We start from the raw sequence: 21052 nt of genomic DNA, 5'->3' as shown, positions 1-21052 counted from the left end.
ATGTAATTAAAATCCATATAAGCAATCCTATTTTAAACGCCATTACAATAACAACTTCAGTAACGTAAGATGGACATTTCAAAATTCAAAGTGAAATGATATCATCGAGAAACAGGACAGGCCAAAGGTTGTATCACAATGTGGTTTTTGCGCTGAGGTATCAGACAAACTATATAGTACTATCTCCCGAATTGCATGTTTATCAACGTGTAACTAAATCAACCATATCTATTAAGTTTATTATTAAATATGCAATACACACAGCATTACACACTGTTATATTTGTGTAGTCGTATTCCAATTGATGAAAGATGTTATCGTTGTTAACTTCAAACATCCTTTTGAAATTGGGCAACTATCTTAATAATTTGTAAATTTTTTCGTTTTTTTGTTTTTTTTTTGTCTTATTTTTTCTATTGCGTTTGTTGTTAATTAACAGTTTTGGTTAATTAATGAAGATGTTAGACCTATTTTTTCCACATCATTTTTTTACAGACGTTAGAGTATAATTTTCACAATATGTAGGCGCGCGAAGCCTAACACAGAAATGACATCACGAAATCAGCAATGATAATTCTTTAACGGACATATTAGACATAATTTTCGCAAATGTTCTCAAATAATATATCTTTGTGTGGTACAAAAAAATATATATATATTATTATTTTGCAATGATGAAGGGCTAGTGTTGCCGGAAAGCTCTGCTAACTTTTCTGGCTGTTTTACTTTATCGTTTTGATTTAGCTTTCCGCTTTTTTTTTGTATCTCCATTGAGATCCAGCCACTGATACGCACAGAATTGTCATTTTTTCAGTTATTTGCCTTTGGATTTATTTATATTATTTTATTATATACTGATACTGATATGTTTTATTAGTTTACCTGAGACAACATTTAGGCATAGATGGCCACTATGAAAATAAATGACGGTAATGGCGTTCCATAGCTACACAATCGCTCATTCAATACGCACGTCGCACATGCTTCTCCATGTTGATATTCTTGATTTAGGCCTCCTCCCTCCTAGATAGGCCTACTGCGTGGTAGCCTAGCAAATATCATTTAATTTATAAATTCTTAATTTTCTACGGCATTGTTGTAATAATGAAGGAACAGTTTAGAGAAACCGACGTGGCTAAAAAAATGTAAGTTTGGCTAGGCCTAGGTATGCCCAGGCTGCCCAGCAAGGCCCGGCCAGGCGGCCTACCCTCTAGCTAGCTAGTTAGGGGACTAGTACAGTAGATAGTAGGCCTAGCCTAGCCTAGTACTAGCCTAGCTAGGCTACCTAGGCCTAGCTACTTAGTACTACTAATTATTAGCTACTAGCTAGGCCTACCTGGTCCTAGACCTAGATAGGCTCGCCTCTCTAACTAGCCAGCAGTAGGCCAGGCAGGGGGTGTCACGAAACCTAACTAAGACCACGAAAGCTAAGACCCCTTAAGACCTAAGATCACGAAAGCTAAGACTCAAGACCTAAGATTACAAATTCTAAGATATACTACAGCTTAAAAACAATACTTGTTTATCCATACATAATTTTAAACACAGTAGGTTTCATTAAAATATTACCATAAATATAATTTAATACTACTGCAAAACATAGATTAAACTCGCATTATTTTCGCCCGTTGAGTAAATGTATATTTTTTCTTTACAACAAACAAACTTGATGGGTTGTTTGTTGGTATATATTTACTCCATTGTGTTGGTTCAGAGGATGTTTTTCTTACGCACCTGCCTTTCTTGTATTTTGACTCCAAATTTGTTGATTAACTTTATCCTAAATACCACACTTTAAAATTAGGACTTATAAGTACTTTCAGAAGGAGAAACATAAAAACAAATAAATAAATTCTTTAAATTGATGATTTAACAGACGTGTTTCTTTGTATACTGTAACTCCTCGAGCTCCCCATGCTCAATGTTTTTGTTTCTATGGAGCGCCAAAAGAGCAACAATAATAAGAAAAAGAAACAAAAAAACTTATCATGATTTTTAAATTAAAATTTATTTGCCAGTATTTATTTCTTCGTACTTGCATGATTATACTATTATCATTACAATTTTAATTTTACATTGTTCCATCCACACTGTAGATGGACTCCACAGAGTTTTCAGCCCTCTATATAATTTTTGCTCTTTTGACGTTCCATACAGTAGAAACAAAAACATTGAACATGGGGTAGGCCTACTGTACTGTAGGCTAGTCATTTTGTGTGCGAGAAAAACGTCTGTAAAATCATCAATTTAAAAATGTATTTGTTACTTTTTATGTGATTCTTTTTCATGAAAGTGCCAATTCTAAGGTGTGGTATTCAGAATAAATGTTGGGAGTTAAAATACAAGGCAGGTGCGAAAGATAAATATTTGTAATCTTAGGTCTTGGGTCTTAGCTTTCGTGATCTTAGGTCTTAGGGGTCTTAGCTTCCGTGGTCTTAGGTTTCGTGACACCCGCCAGGCAGGCTATTTATTAAGTATTGTCAATTGTATTGTATATCATGAATTTCCGGCTAGGCCTTTTAGAAGGCCAGATACTGAACTCCATGGATAGCTGAATTCTTTGGCCAATTCTTTTTCCTGTCTTGTTCTCTTGCTGTAGTGTAGGCCTAGGCTAATTTCTTTGCATTTAAATAAATAATTTAAAGTTAAATTTAATATAGGCCTGTCTAATACAATACATCTAATTCTAAACATTGCAAATTGCAAATTATAAATGTTAACACACATATGCTTAGGCCTATATGTCTAGGCTAAAATTGTGGCCGATTTTGCCTTTATATTAAATAATGTTTAAATGACCATAACTTCTACTGAAGAATGCCCCAACACTTTTTAAAACATTTGTATACAGTTTTTATTCCTGTGTTTCTGAGCAGAATTATACTCACTGTGATACCGTAATACTTACTAATAGTAAATACAACAAAATTTAATAACTAAAATAGATCAAATGTAGGTTTACACGTCACTATACTACAATGCCAGACAATGTACCTAGCTGAGCTACTACTCCAAAAAGATTGAAAAATAGAATGTATTTTTATTAGGTATACATTGTTGTATTGTCATGAACAAATGAGACAAGGGCGATCTATGCCTTTTTAGATACACATGTGCTGTGTTTATGCACTTGTCAATTGTATGACCCACTATACGACCCCCGGGAGCGGTGCGTCATTTGTCCAATGTGCGTCATACCTTTGAATACCATGACGCACTCGTGCGTCAAAAATGTGACTTAATTTTAGGTGACCATGACCATAGAGATATTATAGTGAACTATAATATCTCTATGCCATGACGCACCCATTTTGACGCACTGTGACCATGTTTTTTATGATATGGTGGGGGGTAAAGTGATGGACATTGACACACCTTGTTCATTGATGTGACGTACCATCTAGGTTTTTTGACACACCACTGCGTCAGTAATTATTTGTACATGACGCACCTCTCCCGGGGGTCTTATAGTGGATCATACAATTGACAAGTGCATAAGATGACTATCACAGAACGGCAACCATTGTCACCCAGTACATGAAGCAGTGGTGAACAAATATATGCTAATACTAGGCTACTACTACTACTAGTAATACTACCAGTTAGTTTAATTACAGTAATTATATCTTCAGGCCTTGTCTTTTAAGGCGAGCAAGTGCGATCACTCACCTAACACACTCCTAAACTGCCCTTGAGGAGTGTGATTTACAACATGCTTAAATTTGGTAAACTTCTACACACCAAAATACAAACAGCACACCTACAGCATCCCTGAATGTATTGAGGAATGCAATTTGTAGCACACCTAGGCCTGTATCTTATCATTTTATTTCGTCCTCAGATTCTAGTATCATAGCTAACAATACACTACTAGTTAATTAAATACTTTTTATTTTATATCATTATAGAAGCCAAGTATGCTTTGGTATAATGTCAGCGGCTCAAATGAGACAACAAGCTCATATTCATGTTGTGAGTAAAGGACTGTACCAACAGGAGTCTCACACTCCTGTTCAATATGGTGTACTTGATCATAGAATGGTAATTAAACAGACATATTTAGATATTTAGTACCTGTTGTAATAAATAATAAAAAATAATACAGATATAGGTTATATGAGTCCGCGTTTATCATATCATTATTTGATGCTTGCCAGTGATTAATATAAATTTGTAATATAAAAATGAGCAAATCTTTGTGTAAAAAAAATAGAAATTGCAGAGCACTGTTGTACCATGGACAAATGAACACAAGGGTATGCATCAGTATTAGATCAAACGTTCCATCTTTCTTGCCGAAAAATCACTGACCTACAATGTTACAAAATAAACATGGGCTGCTTAGTTAAAGATGTATTTTCCCCCTGAACATTTTTGTTGTTTACAATTTTTTTTTGAATATGTCATTTTAATGTCATATAATAGTTATTCACTTTGACCAACAATTGGAACGGGAAAAAAGATGATTTACCTGAAAAAACTGTAATTTAAAGCAAAAAATAGTCAAATTGGCTGCCAGCCAATGGGTTTTTGGTTGAATTTAACTGTTTATGTTGTCATTAAACATTATTTTTTCGGGATTTTTTTTCTGCGGAAGTGATTAACTTTGTTAAAACTACAAAACGGCCTATTCAAAGTATGATTTAATTAATCTTCATTTTTTATGTTTTGGGGGACAATACATCTGACATGTATGTCGAAATATGGCAGACGTCTACTTTCAGGTGGGAAGTTAGTGATGTATCACAACTGGTCAGCCCGTTTTACTCAAAATGCCTGATGATTTAATATTTGTAACGTAGATAACCTAACCAATCGTCAATCAATAGGCACTAGAATAAATAAAATCACATAGATAAATTAAGGAGATTTATGAAAAACACTATACTGGTCAAATGCATTATTTAATAGTCTGTAGATTAACATAACTTTAGTGTCTGGAGGTTTCCGGAACAATATAATAATTTGAATAAAAAAATTGCATTTTATTAATATTATGAAGTACTTAAAACTATGGTCGTAAGAATATGTGTTTGGTAAATTGTCAGCATCCTCCTTGAGTCCTCTTGCCTTTCCACTATACTGTACACTCATTTTGCACACTGAATGGTATTTGAAAGTGAAAGTGTTCTTGTATTTTACAGTCAATTATATTATTTTTTATAGGGAACAAGTGAGAAGAAAAATGATTGTTTAACATGTATGAAACCACTGGCCGATTGCATTGGTCACTATGGTTACATTGACCTTGAGCTCCCTGTCTTCCATATTGGATTCTTTCGCTCTATATTATCAATTCTTCAAGTAATTTGTAAGGTAAACATTGATAATATAGTACTCTAAAGCTAGGTTTACACTATTTTGACAAAAAAGTGTGATGTGCCCAGATATGGTATTCCCAAATGTGGTATAGTAATATTTCAAAATATGGTAGTGATATGACATCATATATGGTCACATCACATTTTTTGTCACATAAAGTTTGATAGTGTAGTACAAGGCTTAAAGCTCTGTCTACAATATCAAATATGATAGTGATATGACGTGATTGAGTTAACAATTATAAGTATACATTTAGGTAAGGGAAAGGCCTTATCTAATCTCTTTGGGCTTTAGTCTATTCTCACCTGGTTGATATTAAGTGGTGACCATATAAATAATTATTATTATTAATGCTTCATGTACAGCACTTCTTACATTACAAGCTGTATACATTCTACATATATATCACTGCCCAATATGTTTGTCAATAGTCTTTCAAAAAACATCTTAATAAGTAAAAAGTTTGAGTCAGCAAGATCAGATTGATTTTTCAAATTATTTGGTTTTGAGAAAATGTCCAGTTTGATTATCAATATATTGAGATATCTAAGATAAAGTTTACCTTAAGTATTAGTATCTCCAGTTTTAAAACCTAACTGAGATTTTATGTGTCTTCTTTCTTGCAGAATTGTAGTAGAGTCCTGTTGCTAGCACACGACAGAAAGACATTCTTGGATATGCTTCAGCGCTCTGAATTGACGTATCTTCAGAAGCGTGGTTTGAAAAAAAAGATCAGTGAAAAGAGCAAAAAACTTAAGATTTGCCCTTACTGTGATATGGCAAATGGTATGGAGTCATGGTTTTTACTTGATTGAATAACTATTTCCTAGATCCAGTGCTTCAATATTATCAATACTCTGACACCTAGCCACGGTATAAAGCTCTGTCTACACTATCAATCTAGTTTGACAAAAAAGTGTCATGTGCCTAAATATGGTAGTGATATGCTTAAATATGGTAGTGATACACTTAAATATGGTAGTGATACAGATATGCTTAAATATGGTAGTGATAAGCTTAAATATGGTAGTGATATGACATCATCATGTCCATATTATGAGCATGGACATAAAGTTTGATACTGTAGACAAGGCTTAAGGCAATGTTCACACTAAGCCCAGATTCGGTCTAGTGGCCAGAGAAAACTTTTGCACATGTATACATTTTAATATACAGAATCCTTTAATAAGACTTATTACAACAACGTTACTATTCCAGGTCCTGTCAAAAAGTGTGCAATGCTAAAAATTGTTCATGAAAAGTACAAGAGTTCCAAAAAGAAAGTTGACCCTGTTGTATCCGAGTTCCACTCTCAGTTTAACATTGCATCTGAAAACAACAAAGAAATTGATGGTTTACTGAACAAAGCTCAGGTATAATACCTGTTAACAATAATTGTTATGATTGTGTGGCAAATAAACACTATTATAGTTTTGCCGTACACCATTCTCTATGTTTTCTATCAATTCTACCATTTTCATATAAAGATATTGTGGAACCACGTCAGGTCAAGTTCAATATTGAATATCGAAACGTGGCAGGCTGAAGGCGCTTGACCTTTGACAAGATCGCCTAAATTTTTTATTCTGGTACAGCCGCTCCATGATCTCTTTGCTTTTCTTCCTTATATCTTTACTCTTTTTAAAAGTTTTACTAACGATTTTTATTTTATTATATTTATATTTTTGCTTTATGTACACGACCACTAACGATCAAATAACAGTTTTTCACATCGCAACTTATACAACGTAATTTTGAAAACTACAACCATTTTTCTATATACATACAACGTACATTTCTAGTCTAACAAAAACATTTTTCTAAACTTTCTATTATTTAAAAGTCGAAGATAGCCAGGTCTCTGGTCCATTCTATTGTCGCCACAGATTGATATCTTCATCAGTACTTCTATGAATGGATGATTAGGTGGGAACACGAACGCTAGTTGATCATACCCAGTACCGTTTTGATCGTACAATTAATCGGGAAACCACCTCACGTGGTTGAGAATGTTTCATACCTACTTTAGACATTCTTTACCATACTTCATTTTCTTTGGAACTATACGGCGACAGCAAACCTTACTCCACTAAATCTATCTTGTGTCTTTATGTCATTTTGTTTTCTTTGTTTAACTTTTGTATACATGTATACTAGTCAAACTTAAGAAATGAGACATACAGTATAAGAATTATAGATATATTTCTTATTCTTTGTACTATTAATTTTTTTGATATGACAATAATGTCACAAAATAGTTATTCACCTCGACCAAAAATAGAATAAAATATAAGTACCCGAAAAAAAGCTGTAATTTAAAGCAAACAAATTGTCTGTCAGAAAATGGATTTTTTATTAAATTTACGTGTTTGGTTTGTCTTTATATAAGTAAAATCAAGGTCAGATTTTATTAACCTTCATGTTTTTGGAGGAAAGTTCATCTTTAGGGCAAAATAGAAAAATGTCTTGTTTACTACTCTTATCTTGTGTTGTCTTTCTATCTATATGAAGTAATGATATTACTCTGGCAAGTCCCCTCATTTGACAACAATGGTTGTCAAATGTTATCAAATTCAATGCACACATTAATCACATTTTGATAATTATCAACATTTCTTATGTTTGTTTTAATACTCATATCAGATTTTTTAATTATTAATTTTTGTATAGGAATCGTTGCACCCACTGGCTGTATTAAACCTTTTCAAGCATATTTCAGATGAGGTAAATGTTATCATTTTAATTACATTGTGTGGCTAATGGTTTAGATAAAAATAATATTAAGTATATGATTTAGGTCAGAAATGCACTGTGTCAATATTTTATCTGTAAAACTTGACATAGTTGTTTACTTCATGTTTGGACTTTCAATAAAGTAAATTGATTGCATTTAACCTATAATAAAGGTGTCCTAAATGTGTAATATATTTACCCCGGTGTACTAGTTCACATACAGCAACTGTCACAAACTCATATAAAAACAACACACACAGCAAATTGTGCACAGTTAATAAAGTTATACAAGTAATTCATGTATGCTGCACTGAAGTATTTTCCATAACTTTTTAAAATAAGATTAAACACTCAATTTACCTTACTCACAAATTTTTATTTAGGATATCCCTCTATTGGTAATGGACAGTGGAAATTCTCGACCCCAAGACCTAATACTTACTAGGCTTTTGGTACCTCCTATCTGCATTCGGCCATCCGTTATAACTGATCTTAAATCTGGAACGTAAGTATTTTGGATTTGGTGATTCAATACAAAAGTTTTCAAAGATTGAAATGTTTCATAAAGATTTTATTATATTACTCTACTAATTAACTGCAAAATTTATTTTATACAAGTAAAAAAAAAAGAAATAATGGGAAAAATGAAGATTACTTGAAATATCTGGAAATCAAAAGAATGAAAAGAAGTTATGTGATTGAATATAACAGTTTTTGGAAAGTTCACTGTACATGTTTAATTTGCATTAAATCTTATAATATAACTATTGAATTCCATTTTTGTTAATAGGAATGAGGATGATTTAACTGTTAAGTTAACTGAGATAATTTTTCTAAATGATGTGATAAAGAAACACAGACAGGCTGGAGCAAAGATGGCTATGATTATGGTATGTTACAAGGGAGATAGAAACATTATGAATATATCACAATACTTTTTCGTTTAAAATTTGGTTTTTTACTTAATTAGATATAGAGGATCAACAATTGACAGAAAATTTAACTACTTTAACTACTTATTCAAATGAGAACTTTTACTATTTATTACTATAATAACTTTCAATAAAGAATTTATTTTCATATATCCGTTCTTGATTCATATCAAAGGAAAAGGTGATAAATAGATATATAATAATAGATAAATATACTAAAACTATTTGTATGAATGTGGCTTTTAAAACTGATACAACAATAACAAATGGACAAATATGAAACAGGCATCAGAAAGGTGTATCTTATTTAAGATGTATTGTTCCCCTGAAAAAAAAATAACCTAAAACCACAAAACTGGGATCGAAAAAAAAATGTATTTCCCCAAAAAACCTATAGCAAAAATAGTCAAATTCGCTGCCAGCCAATTTTTCCATTTATTTTGTCATTTTATAAGTGAAAACATTAAATTTGTCCGTTTTTTTTCTACGGAAGTGATTAACATTATTAAAACTACAAAATAATATATTCAGTCTGATTTTGTTAATCTTTATTTTTCATGTTTTTGGGGGACAATACATCTTTAACATTAATTTTTGTAAGCCTGTGAAACCTCTCTATAATATATTATTATGATATGATGATGATGAGGGTAAGCATAGATTAATATATAAAACACACATGATATTCTACCACCGGTTCACCAAGTTCAATATTTCATATCTAATATTACACATGATTATTGTCAGTTATAGCCTAATAATTGTATTTTATATTACTGTATACTGATACTAGAATAATTCAATTTCCATAATACTTTAATTTTTAACAGAACGTTTTTAAGAATTAGTATAGGAGTGTAACATCACTCGATAATTCATGTAATGTTAAGAAAAATTCTAGATAATCTGATAAAATAAATATACTAATAATATAAGTTATTATAGTTTTATGATCATTTTCATTGTAGGAAGACTGGGATTTCCTTCAGCTTCAGTGTGCTCTCTATATAAGTAGTGAGACGACAGGGATTCCACTAAACATGCAGGTATTAGTTACATTTGTAAGATTACCTATGAGAAGGTAATCCCAATGATTCATTTGATTGGAGGATGGTGGGTCACATGATACTCTATTGAACCCATACGTCATCGAGAGTGCAATTTTGTTACTGTATAATGCAAGTTATTTTTGTTACACAATGAGCAACCGGAACATGTGACACAAAACTAAGCTGTTCAGAAGTCAACCTGTAGTTTCATGCTGTGTAAAATTTATCTACAGCTGCCTTCTCGAATGGTTTAGGCCTTGGCCTAGCGTTTCGTTATGTTATATAACAAATAATGAATGTTGTATATATTCGTGCAATGGTACAAATAATTTTGTGAAAGCCTCTTGAAAATATAACCTTTCATCTTTCAAAATTATTTGTATCGTAATAACATTCATAATTTGTATGCAATAATATAATACTAATATTTAGTACTTTTCTGTTTCTCAGCCCAAGAAACCTACACGAGGCTTTTGTCAAAGGTTAAAGGGCAAACAAGGACGTTTTCGTGGTAATCTATCAGGAAAACGTGTGGATTTCTCAAGTCGAACTGTCATTTCTCCGGATCCAAATCTTCGTATTGATGAGGTATAAATTCATGATTAGGTTATTATAGACTAACAATGTGTCATTATACAGTAGTATAGCATTAGAGATTGCTCCTGGACTGGTACCATTTTCTAATGTTAATAATAAAAGTTGATTCTCAAACCAAAAATGTTTGCTTTCCAATACTTCATCAGTGATTGAAATAAACCACAGGTGCTTTCTGTAGTTATCTTCTCTATGTTAATTTCGTTTTTAGGTTGCTGTTCCTGTGCATGTCGCAAAGATCTTAACCTACCCAGAGAGGGTTAGTATCTGTTGTTTTTTTTATGCAAACTAAACAAAAAATTCATTCAAATATTTTCCTGATTATTATATATTTGATAAAATTAAAGAATTGTTTTGGTTTAAATTATTATGGATGACCACATCATTCACTTTGTTTAAAATATATATAGTATGTACTTCAATTTCATCAGGTTACTAAATACAATATGCAATTGATGCGGAAACTGGTGTCCAATGGAGTTGATACACACCCTGGAGCCAATTTCATCCAACAACGGTTCACCAATGTCAAAAAGTGAGCTTCATATTAAAACATGATATATATACTAGAAGATCCAAATGAATATTTTCAGACAAACTGAAACATGGGTAATTCCAAATAAAGAACAAATAATAAATATATGGATTGAAAAAATGTTTATATTTTTTTTAGGTTCCTTAAATATGGCAACAGGCAAAAGATTGCTCAGGAGTTGAAGGTATTATTTTGTTGTTGATTGATCTGAAATGACAGTTATATAGTGAAATAATAGCAAGTAGTTTTATGATTTAAAATTTGATCAATTTTATTGAAAATTCATTGACTGATCTTAATTTATATGGTACGTGACGCGATTGTGTAAGTAGGTTGTGGAGAATATGGACCTTAGGAAATTTGACAAAAGTATTGTTTTCCTTGCACAATCGGGTACGTCAGTCCTCAATCTTGGCAAATACTGTGAAACCTCTCTCTTGGGACACCTACTAAGGGGAGATTTTCTTACCAAACAAAAGGGGAGGTATAATAATTCAACATTGTGACCAATACCTATTCAGTGGAGACTTTTTTGTGTCCTGAAGATTTTAAAAATGAAATATTCTATTGTCACTATAATGAACTATCATTTGTTTTATTGCTGTTTTAGTTTGGTGACATTGTAGAGCGCCATCTAATGGATGGTGATATTGTACTGTTTAATCGACAACCTTCTTTACACAAACTGAGTATCATGGCTCATTATGTAAGTACACTCTTTATGAAACTTTTCAATTCTAATATTTTCCAGAAGCCAATAACATATTTATTGATTAATAATATTTTGCTTACTTGAGCTCGATTCTAACCCCTAGCCATCAGCACAACCTCGGTGGTCTAGAGGTATGAACGCCAAGCTAGTGATCTGGAGGTTGTAGGTTCGAGTCCCTCCTCAAATATACTTAGTATAAAGTGTAGGACAAAACATCTGACCAATTGATATTAAAATTTGTTAAATTTGTAGGCACGTGTGATGCCTCACAGAACATTCCGCTTCAATGAATGTGTGTGTACACCATATAATGCTGATTTTGATGGAGATGAAATGAACATGCATTTGCCACAGACAGAAGAAGCAAAAGCTGAAGCCTTGACGCTTATGGGGGTAATTTGCCAATTCTTGTTCAACCACCATCTCAACGAAGATTAGATTTGTAGTACTGCTAAATTGATTCCTCGACTTCCCAAAAATACATTCATACATTTTTTTTCATGTTTTCTATTTGGTCGGAAAAATACCTTTAAGTAATATTTATTTTCTTTTTTATGTTGTATTGTGTTAATATAATGTTGCTTTATTTATCAGGTAAAAAGCAACTTGGTTACACCAAGAAATGGGGAGCCATTGATTGCTGCCATTCAGGATTTCATTACAGGTCAGTGTCATATATCAGTTTGAAGAAGGTTAAAATAACATGAAATAGTTTGGGGGAAAATAGCTTTTAATCAATCTCGTTTCTGGCTAATAAAGCAGTTCAGCTTAAGTCTCGTAATAAATGTTAGATTGTGCTTTTTATTAAATATTTTTTTCTTAAATATTTTAATTGATATATACTTCATGTTAGTCCACAAGGACCAGTACAGGACCATGACCAAGTGATGATCTAATTTTTTGAATAGTTTACCATGCAAATATTTAATGTATACTGGACCAATGGCTTCACATCTCATCCGAAGGATAACGGCAATGAGAGCACCTTGTCTAATAATATAAGCTCTAAACCTCTTACGATATCCAGAGCACCTTGTCTAATAATATAAGCTCTCAACCTCTTACGATATCCATATCATTAGGCTGTAATAATAATTATGCTATTTAAAATGTGAAACAAACATAAATAACAATAAACATACATTTTTTTCAGGTGGCTACCTTCTTACTCAGAAAGATACATTTTTTGACAGAGCCAAAGCTTGCCAATTGGCTGCAGCTATTTTATCTCGGTCAGATATAGATCTAAGAATTGAACTACCTCCCCCTGCTATTATTAAGGTATGAATTATATACACTGCTAATTAGTGTACTTACTAAATACCAAACTAGTAGTCGCAATAAGTTATTGCAACTTTAGATCTTTAGTATGCAGATTTTGAAATAATTTTTTGAAATGTTAGTAATGCACATTGCTGTGGTTTGCAGTTACTTCAAATACTTCTTGATAAGCAATTTTTAAAGTTTATTACACAATTATGCATGTATTTACATATTTTCAGCCGGCAATGTTGTGGACAGGAAAACAAATCTTCAGTCTAATACTTCGACCAAGTAAACAGTCGCCAATAAAAGCCAATTTACGAGCCAAGGGAAAGAACTATAGTCAAGGAGAGGACTTGTGTATTAATGATTCATGTAAGTCTTACATACTTCATTTGATCTTTACCTTCGTATATAATGGAAGTTTTCTTTAGGAAAACATTGCACTTGGTTCTTGTATTTAGTAGAAATGTATTTAATTGGTTTACCTTTAACTCTAGCCATCAGCACAAGCTCAGTGGTCTATAAACTCCAAGCTAATGACTGACTGAGATGTAGTTAGCATAAAGGAAAATCTACATTCGAGTAGGGAAAAACGTCTGGCATACCCCTTCATTATGAACACCTATGGATGATTTCTGCTCAAGGAGCTGGTCTTTGAAAGTTTATGTCAAAGTTCATATCAGATTATACAGACAGAACTGAGAACCCTAGTTAGTTGTGTTCATGTTTCATATTGTAGCATATTCATTCCAACATCATCGTTGATCAGTTGTGCATAATTAGTAGAAATAACATGTTATCTAAATGATGGTGCCACTGAAAGTTTGTATGTTTAAATGTATGTATCTTTTGTTTTAGTTGTAGTTATTTATAACAGCGAGCTGCTTTGCGGTGCAATGGACAAGGTAACCTTAGGCTCAGGATCAAAGACTAATATATTTTACATCCTTTTACGAGACGTCGGTGAAAAAGCAGCGGCAGATGCTATGGCTCGCCTCGCAAGACTCTGTCCAGTTTTCTTGTGTAAGTTCATATTTATGTATATTTTTTTACCCCATATATATTATTTACATTCTGAAGATCTTTCTCCCTTTTCGTCTGTTTTCGTATTACTTGAAATAAGTCAATAAATAAACATGTAACAGGTGTATTAATTTCAGACATCATTGCACTAGCTACCATTGAAGAAAGCAATTACCATGCAATATCATCATCAATAATAAAACAGATATCGCTCGATCAAGATAATATCAAATATGACCACTTATGTTAAATTTTAGAGGATTTGAATAGTTGGAACTTGTTTTGTTTTAGCAAATAGAGGGTTTTCGATTGGTATTGGTGATGTTACTCCAGGCGAAGGGCTTCTTACTGCTAAGAGGAACCTTCTACAGGATGGGTAAGGATATTGGAATTTAAATTTTTGATACAACTTGTTGTAGGTCTTACAGTATTTCCAAGCCTGATGGCATGTGGAGCACTGTATCTTGTGTGGTAAACTAGTATAGTAGAAAGACAGACCCTTGCCCTGAAAGTCAAATAGTCAAAATCTTTGTTGGTAATCATGTAGAAGGAACGACATATAATATTCATATGATAATTATAGATGCCTATGTTTTAAAATTGTATGACTGTAGCAATGATGTGTTGAGTTTCACTAATATTTTGGATTTACAGATATTCCAAATGCCATGAATACATCCGTGAGTTAGAGGCAGGTAAGCTGCAGAGTCAACCGGGTTGCTCTCCTGAACAAACTCTTGAGGTAAATTTTTCATAACATACAGCTCACATGACCTTGTGTTACGCTGGGAGGCTCAACCATTATTCACTACACTTCCCCCCTGTTTTATAAGGACTGAGTCCAGTGTCATGTGCTGAAAAACTGAACAGATATAAACTTGGGTTAAAAACAAGTACGTAACGTAAAAGTAAATAATTCCCTTACGAAAAAGAATAGTCCAAAACAAATAAAAGATTTCTCTGGAGCCGCGTGTTAGCTCGGGCCTCAGGACATGAGGAAAAGATCCCGGCCGTTCTTCCGAGTCAAGTCTAGGACTTGCTCTGCGTCTTGGTCCAGGATCCTCCCGACTATTGCTGCGGTCAAGTATACCAGATGAGACGCACCCACTCATTGGCCTAGGCAGAGCAAAGTATGGCCTGTCAGATTCGATGAGCAGACGACGAGCATCTGTGTCGTATATGTGTCAACACGCTTTCTTTTTCTCACTGTTGAAATTCTTAGCTGCCCGTGTGAAGCCGGCTGCCCCTCAGATGCAGACAAATCACCAGGTGATCCCGGTCAGAAAAGCCTTGCATCAGGAGACAGCGCAGCATCTCCTCCTGGCGAAACCAGTTGACAGCAGGCCATCTCCCCAAGCCCTCTGGGTTGCGCCGGAACACACAAAGGTCTTCAGACGGGAGAGCTGGCCTGGCGTCACATCCTTCTTGGGGTGCACCACGATCCCCACCTCAAATCCGTCTTGTCGGAGCTCTACCGTCTAATAAAAGGGAGAATCGCAGAAAATGGCGAGACTCCCACTCAACTCTACTTCTTTGGTCCTTGGACCAACTGGTTGCAAGTTTGAATAACTTCAGATGGGAGTGCAGCCGATCGAGATGAAAGTGAGAGTCAAAGGCTCTGGGCTTGTTGTACGTCGTCTTCTTGACTCCCTGTCGTGAAGATGGAGACTGATGTCTTCTCTTGGAAGGAGCATGTAACACTGTTGACGATGTTCAGGTGGCCGGTCCGGGTATGGTGGCCTCAGCCTCTGCGACCAGTTGACTCATTTTAGTGAGGTCCATACAGTTGGCCATGGCCACCAGAAGCAAAGCCGCCAGCTGGTTGATTGGCACAATACAAAACCCCTCCGTCGCTTCACCCCCTATTGCTGCCTGGAGTTTGTTCATCATCTCCCTTTCTTAGGTCCAACAGCCTTCTCCTCATTTAGACGAGATACCAGGTCGTCAGGGTGGCATCGGGCCCGCCCAGAATCTCATTGGCCCATTTCTGTAATGGCCGCAGTTTGATCCTCGTTTTCTGTTCGGTCGACGGGTACTGAAAACAGGGTGGAGTGTGTTGGCCCCACACGTGCCTCCTGATGGTATGCATGAATTCATTGCCACACCCGGGAAATGGGCTTACTCTTTCTTGGTCGCCGGACAGGTTCAGCTGAGGTGGACGGCTCTGACTCTAAGGCTTGGTCGGGGGTCACCTCCATCTTGGCAGCAGCCGTATATCGGTGGCGCCAAAATCAACCTACAGAGATAAAAAGCAATAAAAACCATTAGCCAATGATGCCAGACTGTCAGTTGTGATAAAACTGCTCAGTCCCTACATTTTGTGCATTTGTACCAGTCAATGTTCAGGGCATCCAGTGGTGAAATACATGCAGGAGCTGTGATACCAAATGTTGCAATAATCGCACTGAATCATAAATGATCCAGCCCAGGGTTTCTGACAGGAACAGTAAAGTGTGTCCGGCGTGTCGACAGCGTCAGTGGTATCCGAATCTGTAAGAGATAAGTTATAGTTAGTTAACCACCCGGAGACCTGCCGGTCGTGACAAGGCTCGAGTTTGTCATTGTTAAAGACCATCACTTTGTTTCTCAGCTTGACCCGTAGCACCAGTCCCGGGCTGAGTACTTGAATAATGACGCCCGGCCCCTTCCAGGGAGTACACAACTTTTTGCACTTACACTTTGGCTGGCTATTGTCTAGCACATAATATTTTCAAATTACTTTTTTCAGGCAATCATACTGAAAGAACTCTCTGTGATTCGTGATCATGCTGGCAAATCATGCCTCAAGGAACTAGACAAAAGCAATAGTCCCCTCAACATGGCTGTCTGTGGATCAAAAGGTAAGGAAATATAATTCTCAATTTAAATACAAGATTCAGAGTAATAGACACCATCTAAACAGTAAATTCATGATGAACTCTCGGTTATATAATTGTGATTAGAAAAATCGCATTAACAAATATTTGGCTGATGAAAACAAAGTTGGTATAAAAAACATAGCTGAATGGTTAGAGAGAAATTAAAGGTACGTCAGCTTGAATTAGTCGAGTATTGGTCCTGCCACAGTTTAGTAGATAGATAAACAAAGTTGGTACTATAGTGTGTTTTTACTTAGAAATCTTAATGATATTAGTAAATACCAATAAATTAGCCCATAAATATCATGACTTTAAAATGACATCATTTAACATTTGTTTAACCAAGGGCATTTCTTTTCTTATATTTTTCATAGGATCATTTATCAACATATCACAGATGATCGCATGTGTTGGCCAACAAGCTATCAGTGGTAAACGAATTCCAAATGGCTTTGAAGACCGTGCTCTTCCTCACTTTAAAAGACATTGTAAGTCTAATACTTCATTTATAGGCTTTGCTCTTTTTTTGAGCAAAATTGTACGCAAAGGTATCACCAACAACATTAAAGTAAAAATAATATGTCTGCCAACTCTCAAGCATGTGTGAATTTCATCATAGTATATTCCAAAGCAATCTATTAATTACCTCCACCACATGCAGGTATTAATATCTAATAGTTGTTAAGAAGGTTGATGAATGCCAGAGGTTAGTGGTTTATCAAAACAAGATAAAGAATCCATTTTAAGATTGCATGTAACATCTTCTTCAAAACATTCTACATCCATTCACTAAAGTATTATTTAACAATTTGTTTTATTCTTTTAGCCAAAATTCCAGCAGCTAAAGGATTTGTTAAGAACAGTTTTTATTCTGGTCTTACCCCTACTGAATTTTTCTTCCATACTATGGCTGGGCGAGAAGGTATGCAATTTATTGTTTTGTAATAGAAAAAAAGTTATAAATAAAATGTAAACATGTTTATATATATATATATATATTTTATGCTATTTTGACTACAAAATAATATTAATCGAAACAAGCTACTGTATGTATCAATGTATCCCCTGCAATAACTGACAAATACTAAATATCTTTTTTTACAAACACAGGATTGGTTGATACAGCAGTAAAAACTGCTGAGACTGGATATATGCAAAGGCGACTTGTCAAGGTAAACATGGCATGCATATACCACTGGTGATCCTACATGTGTTAGCAATGAGTAATGATTATAATAATTGATGAAAGTAGAACAAAATCTTAAGTCTCATTAGAAAAAAGTAGAAAGTATTTATGCCAGAGGAAGTCTTAGTATTTTCATAAATCATGTTTTTAATCCATTTATACTCATGCTTTCTAAATACTGTAGTCACTAGAAGATCTGTGTGGGCACTATGATTTAACTGTTCGTAATTCGATGGGTGATATCATTCAATTTATTTATGGAGAAGATAATCTTGATCCTGCAGTTATGGAAGGAAAAGATAAACCTGTAGATCTATCTAGAGTCTTATCCCACATAAAGGTATATTCACAAACACCTGATTGGAAGATTATGTGTCACATGATATTCAATAAAATACTCCAATGAACACTTCATCAAAAGTGCAATTTTTTCATCATATCAAATTCATTGTTGTTTGTGAAAATATAACTTTTTATCTTTCACCTCAAAAAATTATTTGTACTGTTACACTCATAGAAATTCTCATTACTTGTATATTATCTGTTTTAAAGGATAGTTCCAGGTTAAATTTCTATTGTTTATTGAAAAATATAAACCGTTGCAACCACATTTACTATAACCCAAACTTTAATATTACCAGACAGTGGTGAAGCAAAATGAGTGTCATAAGGCTAAAAAAGTGAGAAAAAAAAGTGTTAAAAGTGATGCTGCAGAACAACACTGTACCTGTATATGAGATTTATTATGTTTTAATGTGTTATGTTCTGTTTTTAGGCTAAGTATCCATGTAAAGACGAAAAGCCTTTGACATGTGAATCGATTAAAAATATCTCTAATGAGATTCTACAAACGCCAGAGTTGTCTAGCTGTAGTACCATCTTCAAAAAAGAGCTAAAGTAAGATTAAATAATAGATGATGGCAGTTATGATGATGTTTAAAAACAATTGTGTTTTTATGATGGAAGGGTGGATGTGTAGTTTAGTTAAACTAAAACTTTGTGCTTATTTATTCACATTCAATTTTAGGGAATATGTAGAAGAAATGTGCAAAAAACTGCGAAAATGTAGGCTTGCTTATGGACTAAGTGAAGACCAAACAGAAGCAAACAGTAAGTGTGTTGGTGCCCTAAAAATGGATGTATAATTTTACAATTTGAGTGTTTTGTTTTTTATTTAATGTTTCCAAAGAAAACCATTGAATTAAGTTCTATTATAAATTATATGCTTTTTTTCAAAGTTTTGTATCAGTTAGAGCGAGTGACAACTACACAGCTCAAAGAGTTCTTTGACATGTGTCGATTGAAACATCTTCGTTCTAAGATGGAACCAGGAACAGCTGTGGGAGCAGTGGCAGCACAGAGCATTGGTGAACCAGGAACACAGATGACTTTGAAGACCTTTCATTTTGCTGGTGTAGCATCAATGAATATCCTTTTACCAAATGAAATACCGGAATAACTAATTGTTATTAATTATTTTTTTTTTTTTAAATATTAAGAAGAACTTTTGTAAATTACACTAACTAAGAACGTGTCTTTAGATCCACTTGCCTTCCTTTGATATAGAGTGATATTTTTACAAACCTTGGTAGTTAGGTAGTTCATGAAACAAATTGTATGGCACGTAGATGTTTGCCTACTACAAAATTTTAATTGAATTGATTTCTTGTATTTATTCATATTAAATAGATTTTATTCATCTTTATTATTGTTGTATTCTTTTCATAATCATCATAAATGTTCAGTTAAATTGATTAAAAACAATGAAAATTGAAAATTATCAATTTTAGAAAGGAAACTAGGGTATTAAAAAAGGTTAACTCAATTAAGCCAGATAACCACATAATAATATGCTTTTATGTGATTTTTTTGCAAAATAGAATTGTTAATTTAAATTTATTCAATTTGTATGATACTTCAAAATATTCGATACCAGAATGACCAGTCCTATAAGTTGTTTCTAATGCAAATGATTCTTAACATGTATGTACATATCACCCTGGGTGTGCCACGTATCAAGGAGATCATCAATGCTTCCAAAAACATAAGCACACCTATCATAACAGCACAATTAGAAGACAATAAAGACCCAGAATTTGCACGTCGTGTCAAAGGTCGAATTGAAAAGACAAAGTTAGGAGAGGTATGTTTTTTGCAAAGAATTATATTATCATTTCCTATGGTTAATTGAATTTCTAAAGTAAAGTGATTAAGATTACTTCGTTCTCATACCAAGCATGTGTGTTAACATATCTTTTTTTCTGTACTGTTTATATGTGAGTGAAATCTGAAATAAATTGAATTTAATTGAAAACTTCTTTTTTTTTCTCTTTTGTGGCGCAAACACCACTTTTATTCACATTCATATTATCTAATATTACATAAAATCGTATTATTTAACTTGTAAATGTCGTTACAGTTCATAAGTAACATTTTTACATATATGAATTCTGTATTACTCCTTTTTTCATTAATTTTCTTATATTTTACTGTTCTTTTAGAATTGATTTAATCCTGAATCAGTCTATAACTTGTATTTTCAAATAGATTAAAAATAAAATTAAGGGGTCACACAGATCCGTTAACCATAGATGACAAAACGAAAATCATTGTTTTTCGTAAAAACTAAACATATAGAGGAATTGGAAAACAATATAATTTATGTGCGTTGTGAAAATTCTACATAAAATACTTAGTATGATGTGTGAAATCATAAAATGCATAGATCTCGGAATTAGTCTTAAAGTTTACTGATCCCTCTAATTTCATCTTTGCTTTTTTATGATACAAGTACTAATAAATTGTCTTTCCAAATTATTTTACAGTTAACTTTTCTAATTTT

The 21052-nt window shown here is 33.6% G+C and overlaps 1 protein-coding gene across 1 annotated transcript in view; it reads left to right on the top strand.

Moving 5' to 3' along the window:
• Positions 1-1022: 1022 nt before the first annotated feature.
• The window catches only part of LOC140051568 (DNA-directed RNA polymerase III subunit RPC1-like), a 29080-nt gene continuing 9050 nt past the window's right edge, over positions 1023-21052 (top strand). Inside the window, exons 1-30 of the mRNA XM_072096822.1 lie at positions 1023-1145; positions 3909-4041; positions 5167-5316; positions 5949-6108; positions 6541-6695; positions 7993-8046; positions 8439-8560; positions 8846-8945; positions 9956-10033; positions 10487-10624; positions 10842-10889; positions 11062-11165; positions 11304-11349; positions 11776-11871; positions 12130-12270; positions 12472-12541; positions 13031-13158; positions 13380-13515; positions 14002-14166; positions 14458-14542; positions 14821-14908; positions 16895-17006; positions 17399-17512; positions 17851-17946; positions 18135-18196; positions 18395-18550; positions 18986-19107; positions 19238-19320; positions 19449-19642; positions 20207-20353. Coding sequence (XP_071952923.1) covers positions 1105-1145; positions 3909-4041; positions 5167-5316; positions 5949-6108; positions 6541-6695; positions 7993-8046; positions 8439-8560; positions 8846-8945; positions 9956-10033; positions 10487-10624; positions 10842-10889; positions 11062-11165; positions 11304-11349; positions 11776-11871; positions 12130-12270; positions 12472-12541; positions 13031-13158; positions 13380-13515; positions 14002-14166; positions 14458-14542; positions 14821-14908; positions 16895-17006; positions 17399-17512; positions 17851-17946; positions 18135-18196; positions 18395-18550; positions 18986-19107; positions 19238-19320; positions 19449-19642; positions 20207-20353 — 3324 coding nt within the window. The 5' untranslated portion in view covers positions 1023-1104. The remainder of the gene's footprint in view (positions 1146-3908; positions 4042-5166; positions 5317-5948; positions 6109-6540; positions 6696-7992; positions 8047-8438; positions 8561-8845; positions 8946-9955; positions 10034-10486; positions 10625-10841; positions 10890-11061; positions 11166-11303; positions 11350-11775; positions 11872-12129; positions 12271-12471; positions 12542-13030; positions 13159-13379; positions 13516-14001; positions 14167-14457; positions 14543-14820; positions 14909-16894; positions 17007-17398; positions 17513-17850; positions 17947-18134; positions 18197-18394; positions 18551-18985; positions 19108-19237; positions 19321-19448; positions 19643-20206; positions 20354-21052) is intronic.

Source organism: Antedon mediterranea, chromosome 6 (genome assembly GCF_964355755.1).
Source record: "Antedon mediterranea chromosome 6, ecAntMedi1.1, whole genome shotgun sequence".
NCBI classification, from domain to species: Eukaryota; Metazoa; Echinodermata; class Crinoidea; order Comatulida; family Antedonidae; genus Antedon; species Antedon mediterranea.
The sequence above is the reverse complement of the archived record's forward strand: the minus strand, read 5'-3'. Positions and strand labels throughout refer to the sequence as shown.